Source organism: Eptesicus fuscus, chromosome 17 (genome assembly GCF_027574615.1).
Source record: "Eptesicus fuscus isolate TK198812 chromosome 17, DD_ASM_mEF_20220401, whole genome shotgun sequence".
Taxonomy (NCBI): Eukaryota; Metazoa; Chordata; class Mammalia; order Chiroptera; family Vespertilionidae; genus Eptesicus; species Eptesicus fuscus.
The window spans coordinates 16,556,961-16,581,762 of NC_072489.1; the positions used below are offsets into that span (position 1 = coordinate 16,556,961).

Consider the following 24,802-nt stretch of genomic DNA (forward strand, 5'->3'; position numbering starts at 1 on the left):
GCTTGCATTCCAGGTGGGGAGACACCTGCCAAAAGTGAACTGGATGAATTGCAGGAAGAGGTGGCCAGGAGGGCCCAGGAACAGGAACTTCGAAAGAAACAAGAGAAGGAATTAGAGGCAGCTAAAGGGTTTAACCCTCATCCCAGCCGCTTTATGGACTTGGATGAACTGCAGAATCAGGGTAATTGTTGTGAGCATTAGATTATTGGTGATGGGGACAGCAAGAGAGGGAAGAAAAAAATATTCAAGCTCATAAATTTCCTGTCTTCACTTCATTAGCAAAGTTATATTTTATCTTAATTCAGCCATTTTGGTGAGAGTTAGTTAAAATAGGAGGTAACAGGCCTCTTGATTGGAGATAGGCACTGATTTGGGGTCCATCTATTTAAGGCTTATAGATTAGAGATAGTATATTGTTTGTGAAAAATATTTCCCATGAACATCTATAGAAGGTGTAAATAAAACTAGTCACAGTTCAGAAACAGCAGGAAAGGGCAGTGTGCAAGCCACACTGACGGGGGAATTCTACTTGCTGGGCAGAAACATACCTTCAGGATTTCCGGGAGTTCTAGGGAAGTCAATCTACCAAACATGTTCTAGGAACATAGAACCTGATTGCCTTCTGGTCCTCTGATGATCCATTTCCCAATCTCATACGATTTTCATGTGCTTTACTTCAATTTCTTAACTGCCCCACATCTGTCACTTTTTTCCTTCAATTGCTTTAGGATGTCACTTTGTACCAGGTGAGACTAACCTTCAAATCAGTTAAAAAAAGCTGAGCTATCTATCTACCTTAAATAGGCCCAAAAACCTACTGTATTTTCCGGAGTATAAGACAACTGGGCGTATAAGATTTTCCTGGCTTAAAAAGTCGTCTTATATGCTGGAAAATACGGCAGTCCAATATATCTAATCCATTATATCTAATCCCATCAATATAGTCCAATATACCGTATTTTCCGGTGTATAAAACGACTTTTTAACCCAGGAAAATCTTATACGCCCAGTCGTCTTGTACGCCGGAAAGTACAGTATATCTCTGTTGTGTATTTTTTAATAAAATGAATTTATTATTCTCATTATTCAGAATTCCTGTATGTAATAAACTGTGCTAAACCAGCATAAAGAACAGGAGTCAGTGCTATTTTGGGTGCTTTCTGTTGATCACTTTCCTCTTTTTATCAACACTTAGAGAAGCTTCCTGGGCTAATTTGGGGGCCACTTTTCTCCTCTAACCTTGCAGTCTTTTGATTTAAGTCAATTGTTGACTTTTATTTACCAAGGCATTGTATTTATCCGTTTTAAATTCCTCATTCCTTAGCTGTCCCTAAGGATAGTTTCTTCTTCCTGTTTATCCTCAAGCTGTATTGCATTGGATCTCAGGATTATGCTGCTTTTGAAAGAGGAGCCTTTTATCTCCCTCCCTTGCCTTTTTACCTCCCTTTGTCTGTAGGGTAGTAAGTACATTAAAGTTGAGATGGAATCCCTCTGGCTATATTTCATTTTCAGTTTTCCATACACTTCGGTTCAGTATCTTCTGAAAAAGCAAGAAATGGAATGCTAAGATTCTAGAGGATATGAATTAAAATGTAGTACAGTGATTAGTCAACTATAGTTTCTCTATATCTCTGTAGAGAACTTTGTTTTAATGGCTGTAGCCACCACCTGTTATTATAAAGGTTGAACTTCAAGCCTGGAGGTCAGGGGATTATGTCTATGGAGGTGGCGTAGAACCTGAATGCTAAGTTCTTCAGAACCAACTTGCTACTTCCACCACCTTCCCATTCCTCTTCAAGAGCCGTGGTGAATTAGGGAGTGAACGTTAGGGATGTGGAAGAGCCTTTTTTACCATGTCCAACTAAAGGTAAGTGGAGGATTGAGACATTATGGGAGAAATGAGTGACATTTTGATTTTTTTTTTTCTTGTGAGCTTGGGGAAACTCACCACTAATCCCAATTGTAGATGAACTTATATTAAGCTTACTACCAATTGATGGTTATTTAAGGCAAATGGGTACCTAAACTTGAGGAATCTTTTGCAAAAGTTGCCCTTATAGTACTTTCTTGCTTTTTCATCTGGCTCTGTACTTGGACTCTCCTGCACCTGCTTTGGCACACATTCACTTTCAGGGGAGGAAGGAATATCTCATGCTCTCTGTATGGGAATGTAACTTTTGTGAGCAAGGGCATGATAAAAGTAAATACTTAGTCGTGCTGATGAAAGGTATGTGGATTCAAACCAACAACAAAGGCAGTTCAACAGATATATTAAGGTTAGGAACTGTAGACCCTCTGTGCCCAAGAGGTGTCCTGGTCTTCCAGATGAGGGTGTGCAGAAAGGACTGTGAGTTGAGGTAGGAATGAAGTGTTAATAGATGGCTTTCCAGAGTAGTGAAGCCACTTTTGCCTTAACACAGCAGCTGAGGTTTCTTGGAGATTGGGGTGTTCTGATACTGGTTGGCAAGATGTATCTTGTTGCACTGTGGAAAGGAAGGTCAATTCAGGCATAAGAATCCACCCTTCTGCTATAGACAGTGCTTTATTCTTTCCTTGAAGTACCCTCTCCCCCCCCCCGCTCCCCCCCCCCCCCCGCCCCGCCCAAGAGGTCTTGGAGTTGGAATATGTGGTAGACAATGACATACCCTCTTTCATGGCCTTGGGTAAGGTGTCAGTTAAGGCAAAAATGGATGTTCTACATGTTTCAGAGAATTCTTAATAGCAATGGATGGTTGGAATAAGGGTAGACTGAAGGCTCAGCAGCAAGGATCTCTGTGCACTGAAGGGAAACAACAGTACCTAGGAAAAGTTGGAAGCAATTGTAATGAAAATGAAAAGTGCTGGCCCTTTCAGGGAGGAGTGACGGCTTTGAGAGGTCCCTGAAGGAGGCAGATTCAGTATTTGAAGAGTCACTTCATCTGGAACAGAAGGGAGACTGTGCTGCAGCCTTGGCTCTCTGTAACGAAGCCATCTGTAAGTAACTCTAACCACTATGCCTATGGCACTTTTGATTAACTTCATAACAGGTATTAGTGTTGTCACTCAGGTAGGATAAAAGCAGCTTTTATGTCTCCTCACTCATTCTCCCAAAGTGAGAGGCCCTTTAGCTATCTTTGCTCTTCGGAGTTCTACTAGTAAGTGTGCCAGGCACTGACACTGTGGCCTATGGATATTTACTGGAATAATCTCAGCAGGAATCCACAGATGAATTACCCAGCCAGGCCTACCTTCTTATCCCAGGATAAGTTAGACCTCAGATGTGAGGTTGGCTTGCTCTTTCTCTGGTCACTGACTAGTGAGGTGCAGCTTATGGCAGGAAAGAAGGAATGAATTGGCTGTGACTTCCCAGGCCTGTGACTTTGCCCTGCATATTTGGTTCTTTATGTTTTTCCCCTGCCTTTCTGGTGTGCCACACCATTAGGGTACAGCAAGGGACTAAGGCTTAGAATTTTTATCTGGTTCATAAGTGGGACCCACAAGAACCTGTGTTCTGTAAAGACACATGCAGGAGTGGATCTTATTTCTCCTGTTGGCTGCCGGGAAGGGGGAGTTGGGAGCAGAGTGTGGAGACCAGAGTTGGATAGATCAGTTGCAAAGGACAAGAGTGGCAACCTCTAAGATGGAAACACCGGTTTACCTTCCTAATTTATTTTAGTTTAACTTTTTGTTTGTTTGTTTTTAAAATTTGAATTAACCTGTTTAGCCTCCATGGCTTCTGCGAATGTTCCTTATAGCCAGGGCCAGCTCTGTGCCCTGACAGCATATGCATGGTCCACGCCTTACATTTCTGCTGCATATTTTGAGTTTTACTGCATATCTTTGCTCATTTTTGGTTCAATTTTATTCTTTTTATTTTTGTTTGTATTTTGTGTTCTTTTTCTGCTATATTTTCTTTTGCATTTTAGCTAAACTAAGACTTGCCCTGCATGGTGCCAGCTCTAGCACGCACAGCAGAGCCCTAGTCGATAAGAAGTTGCAAATCAGTATTCGAAAAGCACGGAGCCTGCAGGATCGCATGCAGCAGCAGCAATCATCGCAGCAGCCGTCGCAGCCCTCAGCCTGCCTCCCCTCACAGGCAGGGGCCCTCCCTCAGCCAACAAGGTAGTGCCTGGGAACCACAGTAGTTCATGTTTGCCAGGGGAGGAAGAGCCCTGGGGTGCTCCATAGCCAGAGCTCTCATTGTCTTGGCGACTACAGGGGAGAGAAGACTCCTCTGAAAAAGCTTCTCTTAGGTCAGACATACAGTGAAAGCTCATCCCACTGCTGGTTCTTTTCTTAATAGTTCCTGGAAAGATGCAGGAAGTGTAGCATAATAAATAGACCACTTGTTCGTATTTCCTGTGGGGGAGTTTGTCCCTGGATTTGTGTAGTAACACGATTATTAAATTTATACATATGACATTCTTAGACATGGCAATCCAAGCTACATTTCATGTTGTAGAAGCCATGTGAATTATTTTGGGATTTCAGTGGCTTATTGTCCCTCATGGAAGCAGAGAAAACAGTCTTCCTTGCTCTGATGAAACCATAGAGAAGTGACATGAAGATTTCCTTTGTTTTGCTTTGCTATGGTTAGGACTGGCCATTAATGTAGTTCTCACAATTTAGCCCTTGAATTTGGCTGTTCCTTAGAAGAGATAGATTTAAGTAAAAGTAAATATTGGCTGTTAATAAACTTGAGTAGTTTTCAGAACATAAACATTATAAAAGCAGCTAGCGTTTTTTGAATATCTGCATATGCCCAGGCACTAAGCTTAAACACTTTATGTTTTATTGTATTTAATTCTCACAATAAACTTAGGATAAGGACTATTATTTAGTGATACTGTATAAATAAAGAAATCAGGCTTAGAGGATAAGATAAGTAAGGTACCCAGTATTATTCAGCTAATAAGTCTACCAAGCGTGGAATTCAAATCCAGGTAGGTCTATTTGACTTCATTAGGCTTCCCGTATAAGTATAATATCATATTTTCCATAATATTGTAAGAGTGACTGAGTGACTGTACCCACAAAAGTTTATAGCATATTGTCATTTAAATGTAATTCTCCCGTTGTATACTCCACCAGCAGAATGAGAGCCTGATCAGATATGTTTTGAATATAAGCAATTTAGGCAACTAAACTCTTTCCAGAAAACTTATGCCACTTGATGTATGTGAGTGATCGGGGTTTTATTTTAGTTCTTCTAACACAATTTTTAGGTCAGAAATACAAAACAATTAGTGAGAAACCAATACTAGTAAATACAGTTAATCCTGACTTCCACTCCCAAATTCCAAGACTGTCACAGTACCTTACTTTGGGGAAACATCTCGGTGAGTAATACAACCAAATTCAGATTATGAGAACATACTTGAAATGGTTGATTTTTATGTAACCCCATGAACCCAAATCACCATGTACCCTGTAAATATGGCCTTTTGGTTCTTTTGGCTGTTCTGCCTCTCATGACCCCAGGTATGAGTGATTTCTAGGTTTTGCTTACTTTCCAGGTCATCTGCATGTGGGACTAGCAATTTTTTTTAAATTTGCAAGTAAAATATGATTGGAATAGGACTGTGTGGGTAGTAAAGAATATTGGCAAGGGCTTTACTTAATATTACTGAGTGCAGTTTTGGTGAGAACATGTAATAAAGAAGATTAATATTTAATTGGGTGTGAGCAGACCATGTGCCTTCTCTTGTGAGCCTCTGAACTGTTGACTTACTTGTGCTTGTCTTTCCATTTATTTTCACCATTCCCTCTGTGGATAGCTAGAAGTTGGAACTGAATGAACAGTTTTTTTTGTAAGTGATCTTGTCAATCAAGACAGCTTACAACTGGCTCTCTCCCTTTATTTCAGTGAACAGCCTATCCCGCTCCAAGTATTGTTAACCCGGGAGGCACAACTGGAACCCTACACGAATACCGAGTTTGGGGCCAGTTCTTTCGTCTACTCATCTGCTTCCTGCCATGAGTCACACTCATCACTGTTCTCAGAGTCATCTGCCCTCTCTGCCCCACAGCGTAACTCCCCCAGTAGGTCTGCCTCAAACCTTCTTAATTCAGTTGAGGTAGATAGCATTGACCCCTCTGTGTTCCACAGGCAGGGCTTACCTAAAACACCAGGGAGGACTGAGAAGAACTCTCATCATGCTTGGGAACCATTGGATGTACAAGAGGGTAAGCTGCAAGGCTACAGGGATGACAACAGCAGCTGCAACAGGTTCCCTCCTCAAGAAGGAAGAGGCATTGATCAAGAAGAGCTATTTCAAGAAAAGAGGGATACTGCTGACTCATCCCAGGTGATGCCTTGGTCGCATCCAACTGGAACAGCTGGGTGTGAGAGAGGAGATGCACACACCCTAAGCTGTAGTCCTGCAAGTTCATCAGCTCAGCCTGGCCTCCCCCTTTACAGAGCCTGCCACCCTATAATGCCTGCTGCTTCCTCATCTGTGTTTCACTCTCCTGATACTGTGCAGAAAACTAACCAATGCCTCCAAGCCAAAAGCCTCACAACTTTGTTGCCGTCAAAAGGGGACGGAAGCAGAGAGGAGCCCTGTAGGCCAGAGTTTCCGGGCACAAAGGGGCTTGTTCGCTCTCTGACAGAACAGTTCCAAAGGATGCAAGGCACCACCACAAGGGATGGCACAGGCTCCCAGGATAGAAGTTTTCCAAATAGTCGAAAGAAGAACTCTCCTCCTCCTGACTCTCAGCCTTCTTTCCCACAAGGTCAAGGGAAAGGCCATTGGCCTTGGGCTAAACAGCATCCCTCTGTGGATGGTAGGGACAGACTGCCTTCCCGGGAAGAAACTCCTGATCATCCTTCCCTTGTGATGAACTCTGGGTTACCTAATGGTGAAACTTCTTGGGGAGGACAACCCAGGTTGGCAGAGCCAGATATGTACCAAAGGAAGCCATCTCAAGTAAGAGATGCTAGGCCTAAGGAGTTGGGCAGCAATGTTGACTTGGGGACACCCTTGTCTTTGGATTCCTGGGTGAATGTCACAAGGCTCTGTGATTCTCAGCTTAAACATGGGGTCCCTGGGCCAGAAATGAAGTCCTCCCCGAACAATCCCCGTACTTATGTAGCCTGTCCAGACAGAAACCACATCTTTTTTCATCCACATTGGAACCAAGATACAGAGCAGGAGACCTCAGAATTGGAGTCTCTCTACCAGGCCAGCCTTCAGGCTTCTCAAGCAGGCTGGTCTGGATGGGGGCAGCAGGATGTGGCCTGGCATCCACCTAGCCAAACAGGTAAGCGTGCTACCAGGGGTGGGGTTGGGGGACCTATAAAAGCTGAAAGCGTGAGGACAAGATCAGAGGTGGGGTGGTGTTCTGTCCAAATAATATCCCCAGCTTAGGAGGTGGTAGTAAAACTTTTGACTGTATTTGTAAAGACTCAGGACAAGGGCTAGATATTTTCTGGCTAGAGTGAAGAATGGGGATAGAATCATCACACATGGGCCCATTCCCTTCTTCTAAAGAGAGAGACCATTGAGTATATGCTAGAGCTTCTTCAATATACACTAAGGAATGGCACATATGTCTTTGAGAGTGACTGGTGTGGCTTGGGTGAGGGAGACTTTCATGGCTTAGAAGCTAAACTAATCCCAAAATCCAGCTTCCAGATCCAACTTGCAGTGAGGATGTGCCCGTTGAGTCAAGTCTGCAAAGGGCATTGTCAGATCATACTGAACCAGCAATATCAAGACCTTCCCTGATCCCTCCAGGAACTGTCAGGTTTAGAATTTCCAAGGTGGTATGCCTTTAGGGTACCCGTTCGCTGACTTTTCATGAGATTTTATTGTGTGAATTCTACACTTTAAATGCATATTATAGACTTAGTTCTAGACATTGAATAAATGAAGAATATTTATAGCTTAGATTGATGAACTTAAGAATTTCAAAGCCTGAACTATCATTAACTGTCAGTATACATTTGGACAAGTCACTTAATATCCCAGTATCGGGTTTTTACCTGTAAAAAGAGAAAATTAGTTCAATGATTTTTTTTTTTTAAAGATACCTCCCCAGAACTTATAACTGGAAGTTTATACTCTTTGAATAACATCTCCCCAACCCCCTCCCCCACAACCCCTGGCAACTATCATTCTATTCTCTGTTTCTATGAGTATAAATTCCACATATGAGATCATATAGTATTTGTTTTTCTCTGACTTGGTTTTTTTAAAGCTTTATTGTTATACTAGAGGCCCGGTGCACGAATTCATGCACAGGTGGAGTCCCTCAGGGTGGCCTGCAGGGATTGGGCCGAAACCTGCATTCCAATGCTGCCTGCCGCTCCTGCCTGCCGCTCCCACTCATCCCGGCCCCTCTGTGCCTGCCACACACCCGTGAGCCCTGCATCTGGCGCCCGTCCTAAGGGGGGGATGGGGCTAAGACATGATCAGCCCTCCCGGCAGGCAGTGGAATGCCCTTGCCGGCTGGGGATCCGGATCTGTCCTGATGACAATCGCGCCAGTTGTCGGGAGCCACCTGGTGGCCGCTTTTATATTGTTTCTTCCTTGTGGAGTGGGAAGTGGCAGCAGTGCCTGAGGCCAAATTCCAGGAGGTTGGTGGCACTGTTAGGATCATGCCAGCGGTGCTGGTCTGTTGGTGCCTGGCCCGTTTTCCGGAGATTGGACCTGCAGGACTACTGAAGGAGTGAGTGGCTGCCACCGGGTTGGTGGGCTGCCAGGATGGGTAGGTCAGCTGAGTGGCATTCCTGCTGTGGGAGTGCACTGAGCACCAGGGGGCAGCTCCTGTGTTGAGCATCTGCCCCCTGGTGGTCAGTGCACGTCATAGCGACCAGTCGACTGGTCGTTCGGTTGCTTAGGCTTATATATATATACTAGAGGCCCGGTGCACGAAATTTGTGCACTCTGGGCGGGGCGAGGGGGACGGGGAGGTCCCTTGGGGATGGCCTAAGCCCTTGTTGGACATCTTTAGTGCTCCCTATGGGATGGCCTAAGCCCTTGTTGGACATCTTTAGTGCTGCCGCAGCCTCTGCGCTCACCAGCCGTGAGCCTGGCTTCTGGCTGAGCAGCACACCCCCTGTGGGAGTGCACTGACTACCAGGGGGCAGCTCCTGTGTTGAGCATCTGCCCCCTGGTGGTCAGTGCATGTCAGGTCACTCCACCGTTCAGTCAATTTGCATATTAGCCTTTTATTATATAGGATATAGATAATTTACATATGATACAATTAACTTAAACTGTACAATTTAGAGGTTTTTATTATATTCACAGAGTTGTCCATCCATCACCACAATTTTAAAGTGTTTTCATCACCCCAAAAAGAAAGCCTGTATCCATTAGTGGTCACTACCCATTTAAATTTAATAAATCCATTTCCTCCTATCCCTTTTCCCTAGCCCAGGCAACCTCTAATCTATTTTCTGTGTATAGATTTGCCTTTTTGGGACATTTTTTTTTTCTTTTTGGGACATTTTATATAAATAGGATAATATAGAATACTGTTTTTGTGACCAGATTAATTTTGACATGGTTATAGTACCTAAAGATTTACAAAAACACTAGAGGCCCCGTGCACAAATTTATGCACCAGTGGGGTCCGTCGGCCTAGCCTGCGGGATCGGGCCAAAACCGGCTCTCTGACATACCCCAAGGGGTTCTGGGTTGCGAGAGGGCGCAGGCCAGGCCAAGGGACCCCACTGGTGCACGATTAGGGCCAGGAAGGGACGCGGGAGGTTGGCCAGCCGGGGAGGGGCCATGGAGGGTTCCAGGGCATGTCCGGCTCATCTTGCTCAGTCCCAATCAGCTCGACCCCAGCAGCAAGCTAACCTACCGATTGGAGCGTCTGCCCCTGGTGGTCAGTGAACATCATAGTGACTGATTGACCGGTCGACTGTCTACCCCCTGGTGGTCAGTGCACATTATAGTGAGCAGTTGAGCGACCTTAGCATATCATTAGCATAATATGCTTTGATTGGTTGAATGGACGACCAGACTCTTAGCAGATTAGGCTTTTATTATATAGGATGGCCAATAATTGATTTAGCTATAGCACCTTCCCCTTCCCCTTTCCCACTGGATTATTTTAAAGCAAATCCCCAGACATTTCATCTATAAACTAGAGGCCTGATTCACAAAATTCGTGCAAGAGTAGGCCTTCACAGCCACGATGGCTGCCAGGATCCCTCCCTCGCAGCCACAGCAGCTGCCTTGATCCCATAGCTGCAGCCCTGACTTCGTTTGGAAGGTGGTCTGGAAGGACATCTGGTCTAATTAGCATATTATGCTTTTATTGTTACAGACTAGAGGCCTGATGCACGAAATTCGTGCAAGGGGCTCGGCCCTCGCAGCTCCGGCTTTGTCCAGAAGGACGTCCGGAAGGACGTCAGGAAGGTCATTCAGCTGTCCGGTCTAATTAGCATATTACGCTTTTATTATTATAGATTTTATTATTATAGATAGTTTAGAATCTATCTCAAAGAAATAGACTATTTTATTATTTTTAAAAAATATTTTTTATTGATTTTTTACAGAGAGGAATGGAGAGGGAGAGGGATAGAGAGTTAGAAACATCAATTCAGCTGCCTCCTACACACTTCCTACTGGGGATGTGCCCGCAACCAAGGTACATGCCCTTGACTGGAATTGAACCTGGGACCCTTCAGTCCAAAAGACTGTTTTATTTATTTATTGTAAGTTTCAGCTTTTATTTTTATTTTTTTAAATTTAATAAATCTTTATTGTTCAGATTATTACAATTGTTCCTCTTTTTTCCCCCATAGCTCCCCTCCACCCGGTTCCCACCCTACCCTCTGCCCTTATCCGCCCCCCCCCCCCACTGTCCTCATCCATAGGTATACGATTTTTGTCCAGTCTCTTCCTGCACTCCCACACCCCTTTCCCCATGAGAATTGTCAGTCCACTCCCTTTCTATGTCCCTGATTCTATTATATTCACCAGTTTATTCTGTTCATCCGATTTTTTTATTCACCTGATTTTTAGATTCACTTGTTGATAGATATGTATTTGTTGTTCATAATTTTTATCTTTACCTTTTTCTTCTTCCTCCTCTTCTTACAGAATACCTTTCAGCATTTCATATAATACTGGTTTGGTGGTGATGAACTCCTTTAGCTTTTTATTATCTGTGAAGCTCTTTATCTGCCCTTCAATTCTGAATGATAGCTTTGCTGGGTAGAATAATCTTGGTTGTAGGTTCTTGCTATTCATTACTTTGAATATTTCTTGCCACTCCCATCTGGCCTGCATAGTTTCTGTTGAGAAATCTGCTGACAGTCGTATGGGTGTTCCCTTGTAGGTAACTAACTGTTTTTCTCTTGCTGCTTTTAATATTCTCTCTTTGTCTTTTGCTCTTGGCATTTTAATTATGATGTGTCTTGGTGTGGTCCTCTTTGGATTCCTTTTGTTTGGGGTTCTCTGCGCTTCCTGGACTTGTAAGTCTATTTCTTTCACCAGGTGGGGGAAGTTTTTGGTCATTATTTCTTCTAATGGTTTTCAGTATCTTGCTCTCTCTCTTCTTCTGGCACCCCCATAATTCTGATGTTGGTATGCTTGATGTTGTCCCAGAGGCTTCTTACACTATCTTCATATTTTTGGATTCTTTTTTCTTTTTGCTTTTCCGGTTGAGTGTTTTTTGCTTGTTTGTATTTCATATCTTTGACTTGATTCTTGCTATCCTCTAGTCTGCTGTTAGATCTCTGTATAATATTTTTTATTTCCGTCAGTGTATGTTTAATTTCTAGTTGGTTCTTTTTCATATCCTCAAGGGTCTCGCTAAATTTATCGGCCTTTTCTAGAAAATTCTTGAAAAACCTTATAACCATGGTTTTGAACTCTATATCCAGTCGTTTGCTTTCCTCCATTTCTTTCATTTGTGATCTGTTTCTTTGTCTCCACATTTTGGCTGCTTCCCTGAGTTGATAGAGTGGCTTTGTGTGCTAGGTGTCCTATAGGGCCCAGTGGCTCAGCCTCCCCAGTTACCTGAGGTGGACACTCTTGGTGCACCCCTTTGTGGGCTGTGTGCACAGTCTTGTTGTAGTTAAGCCTTGATTGTTGTTGGTATCACTGGGAGGAATTAACTCCAGGCCAATTGGCTGTGAGGATCAGCTGTGTCTACGCTGGGAGAACTTCTGTGCTGGAGACACCCTTATGGGAGAAGACTTGCAAAAGTCTCTGTGCTCAGCTTGAATGGGGCGGAGTCTCAGGGCGGAGCAGACAGCATTTGTTTCCCGTCAGCCCTGCCCTACTAGGCTCCTGTGTCTCAGTGTCCCGTGGTAATCGCTGCAAGCACCTCAGAGAGAAAGTCGCCTTTGAGTTTTGCCCACTGCCAGACAGTCCAGTTTCTCCCGGAATGAGTCTGGGTCCCCAGAGTCTCGCCCGGAACTGGAGTTCAGTGCAGTTGGGAGCTTTTGTCTCCCTCCCGCTTGAGAAAGCCAGCCGCGCACTCAGTTGCCAGTCCTCTCCGCACATGCATCAGTACCTCTGCCTTCCTCAGTTCTTCTGAGTCTCAGTGTGCTTTTCTCTTTCCTAACAGTCCAGTTTCACCCCGTATGAGTCTGGATCCCCAGAGTCTCGCCCGGAACTGGAGATCAGCGCAGTCGGGAGCTTTTGTCTCCCTCCTGCTTGAGAAAGCCAGCTGCACACTCAGTTGCCAGTCCTCTCCGCGCACGCGTCTCAGTACCTCTGCCTGCTGCAGCTCCTCTGAGTCTCAGTGTGCTTTTCTCTTTCCTTCTATTTGTAGAATTTCCACTCAGCCAGCCTTCCTGTGGTTCTGGATGATGTCTGTTTTGTCTTTTAGTTGTAGTTTTGAAATTGTTGTGCGAGGCAGCAATTTAGGTGTTTACCTATGCCGCCATCTTGGTTTCTCCTGTTAAAAGACTATTTTAAAAGGCAAAACTATAACATTACACGTAAAAGTAACAATAATTTCTTAATATAATGCAGTTACCAGTATTCATATTTTTTCAGTTGTCCCTTTGATGTCTTTTCACAGTTGGTTTACTTCAAATCAGAATCCAAACAAGATTCTCACATTGCATTTTGCTGATTTGCTTCAAGGGTTTTTTTTTTTTTTTTAGACCTGTAAGATTCCTTTCGCTTTTACCCCCATTTATTTGTTAAAGAAATTTCATCATTTCTCCTCCTCATTCTAGATTTTATTGATTATATTCTAGTAGAGTTTTTTTAAATTTTCTAAACATGTTCTTCTAGCCCCTGTTTTTCCTACAACCTGGTACTTAGGGCTAGAGGCTTGATTAAAATCAGGTTCCATTATTTAAAAAAATGTTTCATAGGTAGTACTTTGAACTTCTTATATCAGGAAGTACATAATATCTGGTAGTCTTTCTTGTTATTCTTTATCAGTAGTAGACATCATCTCACCATCTATCAAATCCAGAAATCCCTCAACAGTACTCTTAACAGATGGCCACCTCCACCTCTGCTTAAATATCTTTAAAGGAATCAGAGTCTACTCCTTTCAGGGCAGCGGTCGCCAACCTTTCAGACTTCATGGACCACCAATGGTCCGCGGACCACGGGTTGGCGACCGCTGCTTCAGGAAGTTTCAATAGCCACCTCCTTGTCTAGGGAATCATGTTTGACTTGACTAGAGGAGCACCAGATTCTAATCATCACAGCTGTAATTCTTAAATCTGACTGCCCATCATAGTCACCTGAGGAGTAGCTTTTAAAAAAACAGAAATAATTTTATATAAATGGGATCATAGCACACATGCTGTTTTTATTATGGATAATTTTACTGTTTCTCTCTCCTCCCCTCACATTAATCCCTACCTTTTATTCCCACCTTGCCAGGTAATAATATAATGTGCATATTTTTTTATTTACTTTTTATAAAATCTTATGTAGATCTACATATAGTGTTTTTTTGGGGGGATAATATTACAGGTGGTTGTTTGTGTTTTTTTTTTTTTTTCATGAAAATCCCTCCCAAGTTGGGGCGGATGCCAAGGTTGCGGGCTCAATCCCCAGTAGGGGGCATGCAGGATGCAGCCGGTTGATGTTTCTCTCTCATCAATATTTCTCTCTATCTCTCTCCTCCCTTTCTCTCTTTCTCTCAAATCAATAAAAACATATTTAAAATAAATAAGTATATGTTTCTATGCTCTAACCACAAAGATGCCAATTCATTAGGTCTGTGGAGAGGTACATGAAGCTGTATTTTTTAAAGCTCCTAGATGAATCTGAGGTGGTTTTAGAACAACTACATTTAAGCTCCAGGAAACATTAAAAAATAACTGGTCTTCTAGCTTAATATCAGCAATATCATGCGTCAGCCTGATAACATATAGAATCAAAATACCAAATCAAGACAGGAATTGGCGGTAGGCATAGATATATCAAATACAGGTCAAGGGCATGTGCATCTTCAGAATGGAAGGCTTATTTAGTTATATTGGGGCAAGCCCCTTGGGAGTCACATAACCAGTTTGTAGCAGTTCTTAACAGTCTAGCAGGATTTTGAGGAAGAGGTAAGCATTTAGTGATTGTTTAGAATTTAAGTGATTGAGCCCAGCTGGCATAGCTCAGGGGTTGAGCTTCAACCTATGAACCAGAAGGTCATGGTTGGATACCTGGTCAGGTCACATGCCCAGGTTACAGGCTTGATCCCTAGTGTGGGGAGTGCAGGAGGCAGCCAATCAGTGATTCTCTCTGATCATTGATGTTTCTCTCTCTCTCTCTCTCTCCCTCTCCCTTTTTCTCTGAAATCAATAAAAATATATATTTTTTAAAAAGAATTTAAGTGATTGAGAGAAGCTAATGGAAATAAAAGAGCATTACACATACAAAATGTTACTGAAGAGCTCCTATTTATAATATTAGGAAGCAAAAATTGGAAGACTTGAATTTTAATACTGGTTAAAGTACTTACTACCTGTCAGATCATGGAACTTATTTTCCCATAATGTAAAATGAGGAGGTTTGATAGATGATTACTCGATCATTTCAATTTCTAACTAGACTATAGACAGTTTCTTTGTCATCACAGATGCTCTAGGGCAGTGGTTCTCAAACTTCCTAATGCCGCGACCCTTTAATACAGTTCCTCATGTTGTGGTGACCCCCAACCATAAAATTATTTTCGTTGCTACTTCATAACTGTAATTTTGCTACTGTTATGAATTGTAATGTAAATATCTATGTTTTCCGGTGGTCTTAGGCTCTACAGCAGCAGTTCTCAACCTGTGGGTTGCGACCCACAGATTGAGAACCGCTAGCAGGGTCGCCTAAGACCATCGGAAAACACAGATATGTACATTACGATTCATAACAGGAGCAAAATTACAGTTATGAAGTAGCAACGAAAATAATTTTATGGTTGGGGGTCACCACAACATGAGGAACTGTATTAAAGGGTCGCGGCATTAGGAAGGTTGAGAACCACTGCTCTAGAGAATCACTGTGTCTGAAAATTTCCTTTGTATGTATTATAAGTCTTGGGGCCAAGTCTGACAGAGCAAAGTTAATGTGTTTACAAAAATGAAATGAGGCAAGATGGGGACATTCAGCTATCTCTCCACAGAGCCCCTTCTCTACAAGGTTCTTCAAGGCCTGTGCTCTGAGACCGTCTTGTGGCCTATACGAAACTACCCATATTCTGAAACTCCTGTTTCTACATTCCAGGAGTATACCCTCATACCCTCAATTAGATTTAGGGATGCATATTTGTTATTTAATGAAACAATTCCTGAATGTTGTGCTGTGAGGCTCAGAGTTTAGGCTCTAAGAAAAGGGATGGCTTCAACTTGTATTTACCTTTCCCTCCTCAGGCTCTGCAGATGACATGGGAAGGAGGTTGCACTCAGCCCCTGGCCTTGGTCTCTCAAAGACCCCAACAGCAGAAATGGAGCAGAGTCTCCATGAAGCCAGCACAGTGCCTGCTTCTCAGGTAGCAGTCTCAGGTGCTGGGCATGGGGTGTGGTGTTGGGGAAGAAATTGTGGCGATATGAGCGGTTGGCTTGGTGGTAAGGCAGGGGCATGGTAACGTGGAGCTATTAGATGAAAACCAGGTCTATGATCGAGCTTCTTTTGAGTGAGAGGAGATTGCCACTTGGGCACTACCTTTCAAATACATCTAATTCAGGTCTCTACTAGTGACTCTTACCTTATTCTCTCCCAAATCCCTGGGGACAGGGTCTGTGGGAAAACCATAGGTCTGGTTTTATGTGTTTATCTATGTGTGTCTGTGTATTTGAAGGCTACTCCTTGCTGAGGCCCCAGCAGGGAGTATGGGGATAAACACAGTGCAGAGAATTTTTGCTGCATCTCATGTAATCTCAACGGCACTGTTGTCTTAGAGAGGGAGGAGGTCCCAGTCCCTTCTCACAGTTTTGTGTCTATCTATTCAGAGCACCTCTTTCTCTTGCTAGATAAAATATGGTGTAAGTGAAAGGGAAGAAGAAACTGAAGGTTGTAATTTGGGGGAAAGCTATGTGCACTCAGCAAAAATTAGGACACATAATCATTATTTTATTGACACACATTTAATTGGAGTCCAGGGGAATGTCCATTCCCTGTAGCAGTTCTGCCAGGTGTGTTATAGGGTTTCCCAGCGTGAGAAGAGTCCTAGTAGCTTGAGAGAGGTCTCTAAGAAGCAATGGCTGCTGATTTGGGTCAGAACCCATTGCACTGATCAAAGGAAGAGATGGGATGGAATATTGTTTTGCCTTTTCCTCTCCATCTCAGTACATGATTGAGTGAAGTCCAGTGTGCTTTCAAGTTGAAATGAAGCATTTGCATTAGCAATAAAAGAAAAATGATTTTAAAATCCTCCTTCTGAGGCCTTTCTTTTTTTAATTTGTTATTTATTGATAAGAGAGAGAGAGAAAGATCAATTTGTCATTCCACTTATTTATGCATTCATTGGTTGATTCTTGTATGTGACCTGACTGGGGATTGAACCATGACCTCCTGGTTCATAGGTCGATGCTGAACCACTGAGCCACGCCAACTGGGCCTGAGGCCTTCCTTACATAATTAATGCGGTAATCTGTAGGTGAAAGGGACAGGGACACCCATATCAACAGAGATCACAAACTCAAATAGCTTCAGTGCCTGGGTTTATAAATTGTGCCTTTTGAGAAGTTCACACAATTGCCCAAAGCAAGTTGAGTTTTCATTACAATAGAGGTCAAGATGCAAAGCACCAGTGCATTGAACCTTATTCACCAGATTAGTTCAATAAAAATTTAGAGACAGGTTTTAAATATGTGGTATAAAAATAGAAAGAATGAATGAAACTGGGGCCTGTGAGCAGATGGCGCCAGGCCGCCAGCCAAGTTGGGTGCCAGCGGGGGGCCCCCCAATTGCCCCGCCAGTTGCCCCACAGATTGGTCCTGATCGCCACCAGGCCTAGGGACCCTACCCTATATATTGAGAACAGTCTCTTAGATTTAAAAATTAAAACCTGGCAAGGCTACTCTAACACTGAAAAACAGGATGATGCAGTGATGACATGCATGGACTCTGGCTTGCACATTTGTGGTCAGCCCTGATTCTGACACTTAAAACTGTGTGACAAAGCCAATTACTTAACTTCTCTCTGCTTCAGTTTTTCCACCCATAAGGTGGGGAAAATGGTACTACTGCCTCAGAAGGATCATGTTATGTACTGTTTTTTATAATCAGGGCAAAATATGTAGCTGCCCATACAACAGCAAGATGCCTTTCACCTGTATGAAAAGTATGGTCACTGGTGCATGCAGCGTCCCGGATTGTGAGAGGGATGTTCGACATCCTCCGAGAGGTCCCAGATTGCGAGAGGGCACAGGCCGTGCTGAGCTCCCCCTGCCCCCCCTCCCAGGTCCCCTGTGCACTAATTTCGTGCACTGGGCTTCTAGTATATATATAACAGATAAAGGGACCTGAATTAAAAGAAGCAAAATTAGAGTCTGACAAGGGAAGGATGGAGAGTGTTGACAAGTGAGACTGGAAAGAATATAAACAAGGGTTATATCATGAACCACAGTAAGGAGTTTGGGAAGATAGAGAGAAGTGGACATACTGGAGAGCCAATTAGGAAGCAAAAATCAGTGGGTTGGTGCCTGCCTGCCTGGATATGGGGAAAGGAGAATCAAAGATCATAGCCAGAAATTATGAGTTGATCGATAATGATATATTTGAGGGAAGAGAAGTAAGAATATATTTGAGGGAAGAGAATTATACAATTTTGGATATATAGGGTGGGGCAAAAGTAGGTTTACAGTTCATATGGGAATTAATAAATAATACAAGAACAAACTCTGTGTTTTGTGTAGTCATAACTGTAAGCCTGCTTTTGCCCATCCTATATTAAGCTTGAGTGGAGATATATGGTAGGCCTTAGGATGTGAGACATATAGGCTTGAAGTTGAGATTTGTGCATCATAGCCATTGAAAAGAGGAAAAGAATATTGTTAACGAGAAGACCAGGATATATCTCTGAAGAGTATCAGATTCAAGGTAGTTCTGAAGAACTCAAAAAGGGGACTTGGCAAAAGGGACCAAAGAGATAGAGGGAAAACGGGGAAGTGTGGTGTCACTTTCATCTGTCCTGAAGAAAGGAATAGTTGTTTGTGTCACATGCTAAGAGGAGCTGGTCCTTAGGCTATGGTAAATGCCTATGTGCCATGCTATGGTAGATGCTGTGAGCATATTGATAAAACAACACAAATTCTGTCCTTGAATAGCTTGCAATCTAGTAAAGGAAATAAGATATACTGGCATATAGATTATTTTATTTAATTTTTATAAAGTGCATATAATATTCCAGGTGCTGGGGATACTGGAGTAAAAAGAAATGTATTCTGCTAGGAGAGAAAGACAATAAACAAGTTAATCCTAGACAATGTATGATAAAGAAGAATAAAATAAAGCAAAAGGAAAAAAGGAATAAGGAGGTAACTGGTTATTCTCAGGGTTATTTTTTTTTAATATATTTTTTATTGATTTTAGAGAAGAAGGGAGAGGGAGAGAGAAATAGAAACATCAATGACGAGAGAGAATCATTGATCTGTTGCCTCCTGCATTTCCCCCACTGAGGATCAAGCCCGCAACCTGGGCATGTGCCCCTGAATGGAATTGAACCTGGGACCCTTCAGTCCGCAGGCCAATGCTCTATCCACTGAGCCAAACCAGCCAGGGCCTCAGGGTTATTTTTGATAGAGTAGAGAGGGAAATCGGCTCTAAGGAAGTAATATTTGATCAGAAGCCTCAGTGATTTGAAGGTGTGAGCCATGGGAAGAGCATTCCAGGTAACAGAAGCAGTAAGTATTAAGGGCCTAAAGTGAAATAAGCGTGGCATGTTTGAGGAACATTAAGAAGGTTAGAGTGTAAAAGGTGCGGGAATGGTGTTGGAGATAAATGAGAAAGATTGGCATTGCCATATCACATAGGAACTTGCAGGCCACGGTAATGAGGTATGGGGCTATAGTGGAGATAGGAAGATCAGTTCAGATGTTGTCTCTAGGGCCCAGTTAAGTTGAAATATGAAACCTATTGGTAGAAATAACAGTACTTGGCAAAGGCAACTAATGGAATTGTGGATAAAAAGTGCAAAATTAAGGGCAATGTCAACATCTGAGTATGGATGGCTTTAAAAAATATAGTACCTGGAGGAGGAGTTTGGAAGAATGTTGGTTCACTGTGTACATATTAGTGTTTCACATGTTAAAGGGGAAAATTCTGAGATTTTGCCACAAAAATAAGTGACTAATGGAGTATAAAGCATGGTATACTGGTAAACATAAGTGGGTGCAAACGTGACAGGCAAACAAAGAGATTGTGGAATGTAGCAGTGAGAGGAAAGAAAATCTAGTAGTAGAGTTCTTGATTGTACACTTATGGATATATATTTTGGTTTCCAATATTTAGAGAAAATATAGAATTTTCTTTTTGAATCTCTCAGGCTTTCGTAATTTCTCTCTCATTCTTTATTTTTAAATTTCTATTTCTCTCTCTCTCTCTAATTCTACTGTTAGCATTAAGGAGTTTGCTAAAGACGTAGATGGTAGGGTTGGGAAGGTGAAGGCTATGAAGAAGACAAGTTAAGAGAAGAGGATCTACAGTTTGGTGTCTCCAGTTTATAGTGATCAGGAGTTTCTAACAAGACTAACAGGAAGAGTGACTGAGTAAATTGAGTTCTTTCCAGAACAAGGCATGTTTGCACTTTAGTTCCCTCCATCTCCCCCTCATTGCCTCACTGTGTTTACCTAACCATATCCTGCTATGTGTTAATTCTCATCTCTGTGTTTTTTGTCGTCTCATTATAAGGATTCATCAAACGCAAGGAAAAAGGCTTTGGAAACCGGGCACCGTTGTTCCAGCTCCTCTTCCCTCCCTGTCACTCATGACCCTCCTGTGTTTCTCCTTGGTCCCCAGCTCTACCCACCCCAACCACAGCTCCTGTCCCCAGAAGTCTTGATGCCCAGCATAGCAGGGGAGCCCCATAGACCCCCAGGTAACTCTCCCCAAGTCTAATATTATGTGCCAGAATATGGTACCTTTCCAGGAACCTAAAGGTTCAAACTAGCCCAACTATAGGTAGGGGTGTGTGTGTGTGTGTGTGTGTGTGTGTGTGTGTGTGTGTGTCCCAAGGTGGGGTTGTAAAGGATATGAATTATTGTTTTAAGATGAAGCATTGAGCTAGATGAATTGTGATTGACTCATTTCTTAGGCAACATGGTTCTTAGACTAAGGGTCTAAACCAGAGTTCCCAGAATCTAACTACCCATGAAAATGAACTGCTTCAGTCCTGATAGAATAAGCTTTTAAGTAACCCAGTGTAGTTAATACCCAGTCTTTAGCATCCCTCCCGCCCCCCCCCCAAAACAAAACAAACAAACAACAAAAAACAAACACAAAGAATCATCTCTATTCGTTTTCTCTCCTTCTATCCCTAAGTATCAGTTGAAGGATGGTTTAGGAGGATAAGGAGTGAATGGGAGACTTGGGAAGACCCTGTACATGGAATACCCATGCCACATACAGATCCAAACAATCTTAGGGAAGGTGGGCAGCATCCATCTGGTTTCCTACTAGTACATAGTGAGATTTGCTTCCTTTCCTCTTCATGGGCTGAATCTACAGTTTAAGGCACTGATTCTCATGGGAAAGGGGAAGTGATACTAGCATCTAATTGGTAGAGGCCAGGGATGTTGCTAAACATCCTACAATGCACAGGGCAGTTCCCCTGCACTCCTTTATCCCCCAAAGAATTATCAGCTCCAAATATCAGTAGTTCTAAGGTTGAGGAATGTTGGATTATGGATATAAATGCCTTAGGGCAGGGGGTGGTTGTGGTTCTAGAACAGAAGATAGAGTAATATTGTTGATATTTGTGTCCACATTTTTGTTGTTGTTGTTGTTGTTAATCCTCACCCAAGGATATTTTTCCATTCATTTTTTAGAGAGAGAGAGAAAAAAAACACATCCATGTGAGAGAGACACATCAATTGGTTGCCTCCTACACAGCCTGACCAGGGCTGGGGTCCGAGCCTGCAACCGAGATACATGCCCTTGTCTGGAATCGAACCCAGGACCCTTCAGTCCATGGTCCAGCATTCTATCCACTGAGCCAAACCAGCTAGGACTGTGTCCACATTTTAGCAAGATTTGGATAAGCAGGCCTTCTGGATAGATGGACTTTCTATTACTCTGTGGAGCAGCCAGCTAGCCAGCTTCCTTTCACAATTGTTAGGGGCGTCTGATCATACAGTCAGCGTTTATTGCCGCCTGTCCTGCACCAAATGCTACAGTGAATTCAGAGGAGAAAGAAGGCAGCCCTCTACTCTTAAAAAGCTCAGTGTTTAAATCAAAATATGCATACATACATCATATGACAATATAGTACAGATGTTGATGGGATATAAAATGGAAGAATGGGAAGTATTTTTTAGAAGTGATTTTTGAAGTTAGTTATTTTGTTTATTTTACATAAAGGGAGAATTAATATGTAGAAAAGACATTTCACATTGCATATGTGGGAGGTGAGAACAAAAGCAGAGATCTCAGAATGTGCAAGAATGTAGCAGAGACAGCTTAACTGGAGTGAAGGTACCATGTTAAGAAAATGAGTGATGTTTTGGAGTGGTGGCTCTAGGAGTAGAGCTGTCACAATGAGAGTATACATTTGCAATATTAGGGAGACATTCGTGTGTGTGTGTGTGTGTGTGTGTGTGTGTGTGTGTGTGTGTGTGTGTAGTTGAATGAGGTATGGCAGCATCCAGGAGACTACTTTATCTGCCAAGGTTGAAGGTAAGAGACTTGATTTTGATGTAATTAAAAATGAAATTAAAAGCAAAGGTAGGCTCCTCCTTCCCTTGTGTGTATGCTCTTAGAGGGGTGGAGAGTTGGGAGGAACAGCCAGGAATGGTCCTCTGGGAAGGAGAATGGTTTACTGAAAATGCTCAATCTTTGGTTCTTTTCTCTTCCCAGGAACTTCAAGGAGTGTCCAGCCGTTTCTGGCTATGTGTGACAGGGGTGAAACTTCCCAAGGGGTCAAGTACACAGGAACAACTTTGAACTACCGGAGTCTCCCCCATCGTAACAGAACAGATGCCTCTTGGGGACTGTGGTCAGAGGCCAACCAGCATATTGGGGCTAGATTCCTGACTACTCCAGGATACAAGCCTCAGCTAACCCACTCTGCCACACTACCTGAAAGACACCAGGGTCATCATGTTCCTCATGCTCAGTCATGGGGAGATCTTTTCCATTCATCCTCCCCTGCTCCCATTGTTCACACTGTGTCCCCACCATTAAGCAGTCTTCATGTTCCCCTGAGGTCAGCTTGGAATTTGGGTCCTGTTCCAGGGTCTCGATCCCCTGGTCCTCGGAGAGTAGATATGCCCCCAGATGATGACTGGAGGCAAAACAGTTATACCCCACAATCTGGGCACAGGAGGACAGGGGGACAGGAGTTTCTGTATGTTCTAGCAGATGCCCCTAGAAGAGAGCAGATCAGGGCTAGAGCCCTGCAGCACAGCAGGTGGTAAAGGTCACCCCTTTCCTTTCCTAGAGTCACAGCTTTCTTTTGAAACGTGGCAGAGTTCATACCCTACATCCCTGCCAGGGTTGTGCTAATCTCATCTCATCATAGAGTTGGCAGTTTCTCCTAAGGGTGCCAGGAATCTCTAATGTGATATGGCTCTTTGAGAAGGAATATTTGAAATTCTAATTTCCATTCACCTAGCAAAAGGAAGCAGCTGCTATTTAGGGCTTTATTTGAGCCACTTTAAAAATGAATCCATATTACTCTGGACACTAGCCATTCCTTAGGTCATCACTTTAGTCCTGGATACTTTATGCCCATACCTGTATCTGAGCCCTCATCCTCTGTTCCTCTACTATATTACCAAATTCTACCCTTCATTTTATCTACTTATCCATATTACCTGTCTTCCCCATCCCCCCTTGAAGGGACATGAAGCCTTGTGGTCATTGTCCTGACCACAGGGCAGCCCATCTACCCAAGTGTTATAGACTGTCAGCCTTCCCTGTGCTCCCAAACCTTAGGCCTAGAATGCGGAACTGCCAACATTTGCCCTCTGAACAGATGGAGTTGGGCACACTAATATACCCTCTTGTCTCAGCAGCAGAGCCATTACTGCCACTTGCTCAGCCCCCATTGTAAACCCTCAGAGTCAGCTGACCTATTTTAGGGCCAAACATACTGTTTTTGTAAAGTATTTTTCATTAATAAATCTATAATATAGTTCTATTTAATTCCTTGTCATTTAATTGTCTTTTTAAGCTCTTTTTTATGCTCTTGTTCTTTTATATTGGTGTGGGCTGGCCTGGATAAGCAATAAATACCAATTCTCTCTCTCTCTCTCTCTCTCTCTCTCTCTCTCTCTCTCTCTCTCTCTCTCCCTCTCTCTCTCTCTCTCACACACACACACACACACACACACACACACACACACATATATATACATATATACTAGAGGCCCAGTGCACAAAATTCGTGCACTTGGGGTTGGGGGGGGGGTCCCTCAACCCAGCCTGTGCCCTCTCACAGTATGGGAGCCCCTGGGGGGAGTGGGCCTAAGCTGACAGTCAGACATCCTTAGCACTGCCACAGAGGCAGGAGAGGCTCTCGCCACTGCCGCTGCGTTTGCCAGCCGTGAGCCTGGCTTCTGGCTAAGCGGCGCTCCCCCTGCGGGATCAGGCTGAAACTCCCTCTCCGACATCCCCCAAGGGGTCCTGGATTGCGAGAGGGCGCAGGCCAGGCCGAGGGACCCCACCGGTGCACAACTGAGGCCAGGGAGGGTCTGCGGGAAGGCTCCAGGGTGTGTCTGGCCCATCTCACTCAGTCCCAATGGGCCGGACCCCAGCAGCAAGCTAACCTACCAGTCAGAGCACCTGCCCCCTGGTGGTCAGTGCACGTCATAGCAACTGGTTGACCAATCAACTGTCTGTCCCCTGGTGGTCAGTGCACATCATAGCGAGCAGTTGAGCGGCCTTAGCATATCATTAGCATATTATGCTTTGATTGTTTGAACGGATGACCAGACACTTAGCATATTAGGCTTTCATTATATAGGATATATATGGCTTTTGAATGAGTGAAAGTGAGGAGCCAAAAAATTTAAGGGTTGAAGGATATATATTCAAGGTAGGAGTCAATGTGCCCTAAAATGGAGTAACTTTCCTTGTTATTGCTGCCGCCAGTATATTTTCTACCCCTTTCCAAGAGGCACTAAATACATTACTTGCTTTCTCCTTCCCTCCTTAGGTAGATTTTCTAGAGATTCGAACTCTTACAAATTCACTCCTGATCTATGTATCTTGGTGCCCTTCCTCTATAAGTTTGTGCT

General features: G+C 43.4%; 1 protein-coding gene across 1 annotated transcript in view; it reads left to right on the forward strand.

Moving 5' to 3' along the window:
- Positions 1–23,700, forward strand: part of USP54 (ubiquitin specific peptidase 54) — a 115,140-nt gene extending 91,440 nt beyond the window's left edge. The window contains exons 16-22 of the mRNA XM_054728697.1: positions 14–181; positions 2,854–2,973; positions 3,906–4,101; positions 5,846–7,242; positions 15,776–15,894; positions 20,364–20,442; positions 22,419–23,700. Of these exons, the coding sequence (XP_054584672.1) occupies positions 14–181; positions 2,854–2,973; positions 3,906–4,101; positions 5,846–7,242; positions 15,776–15,894; positions 20,364–20,442; positions 22,419–22,978 (2,639 nt within the window). The 3' untranslated portion in view covers positions 22,979–23,700. The remainder of the gene's footprint in view (positions 1–13; positions 182–2,853; positions 2,974–3,905; positions 4,102–5,845; positions 7,243–15,775; positions 15,895–20,363; positions 20,443–22,418) is intronic.
- The last annotated feature ends 1,102 nt before the right edge of the window (positions 23,701–24,802 follow it).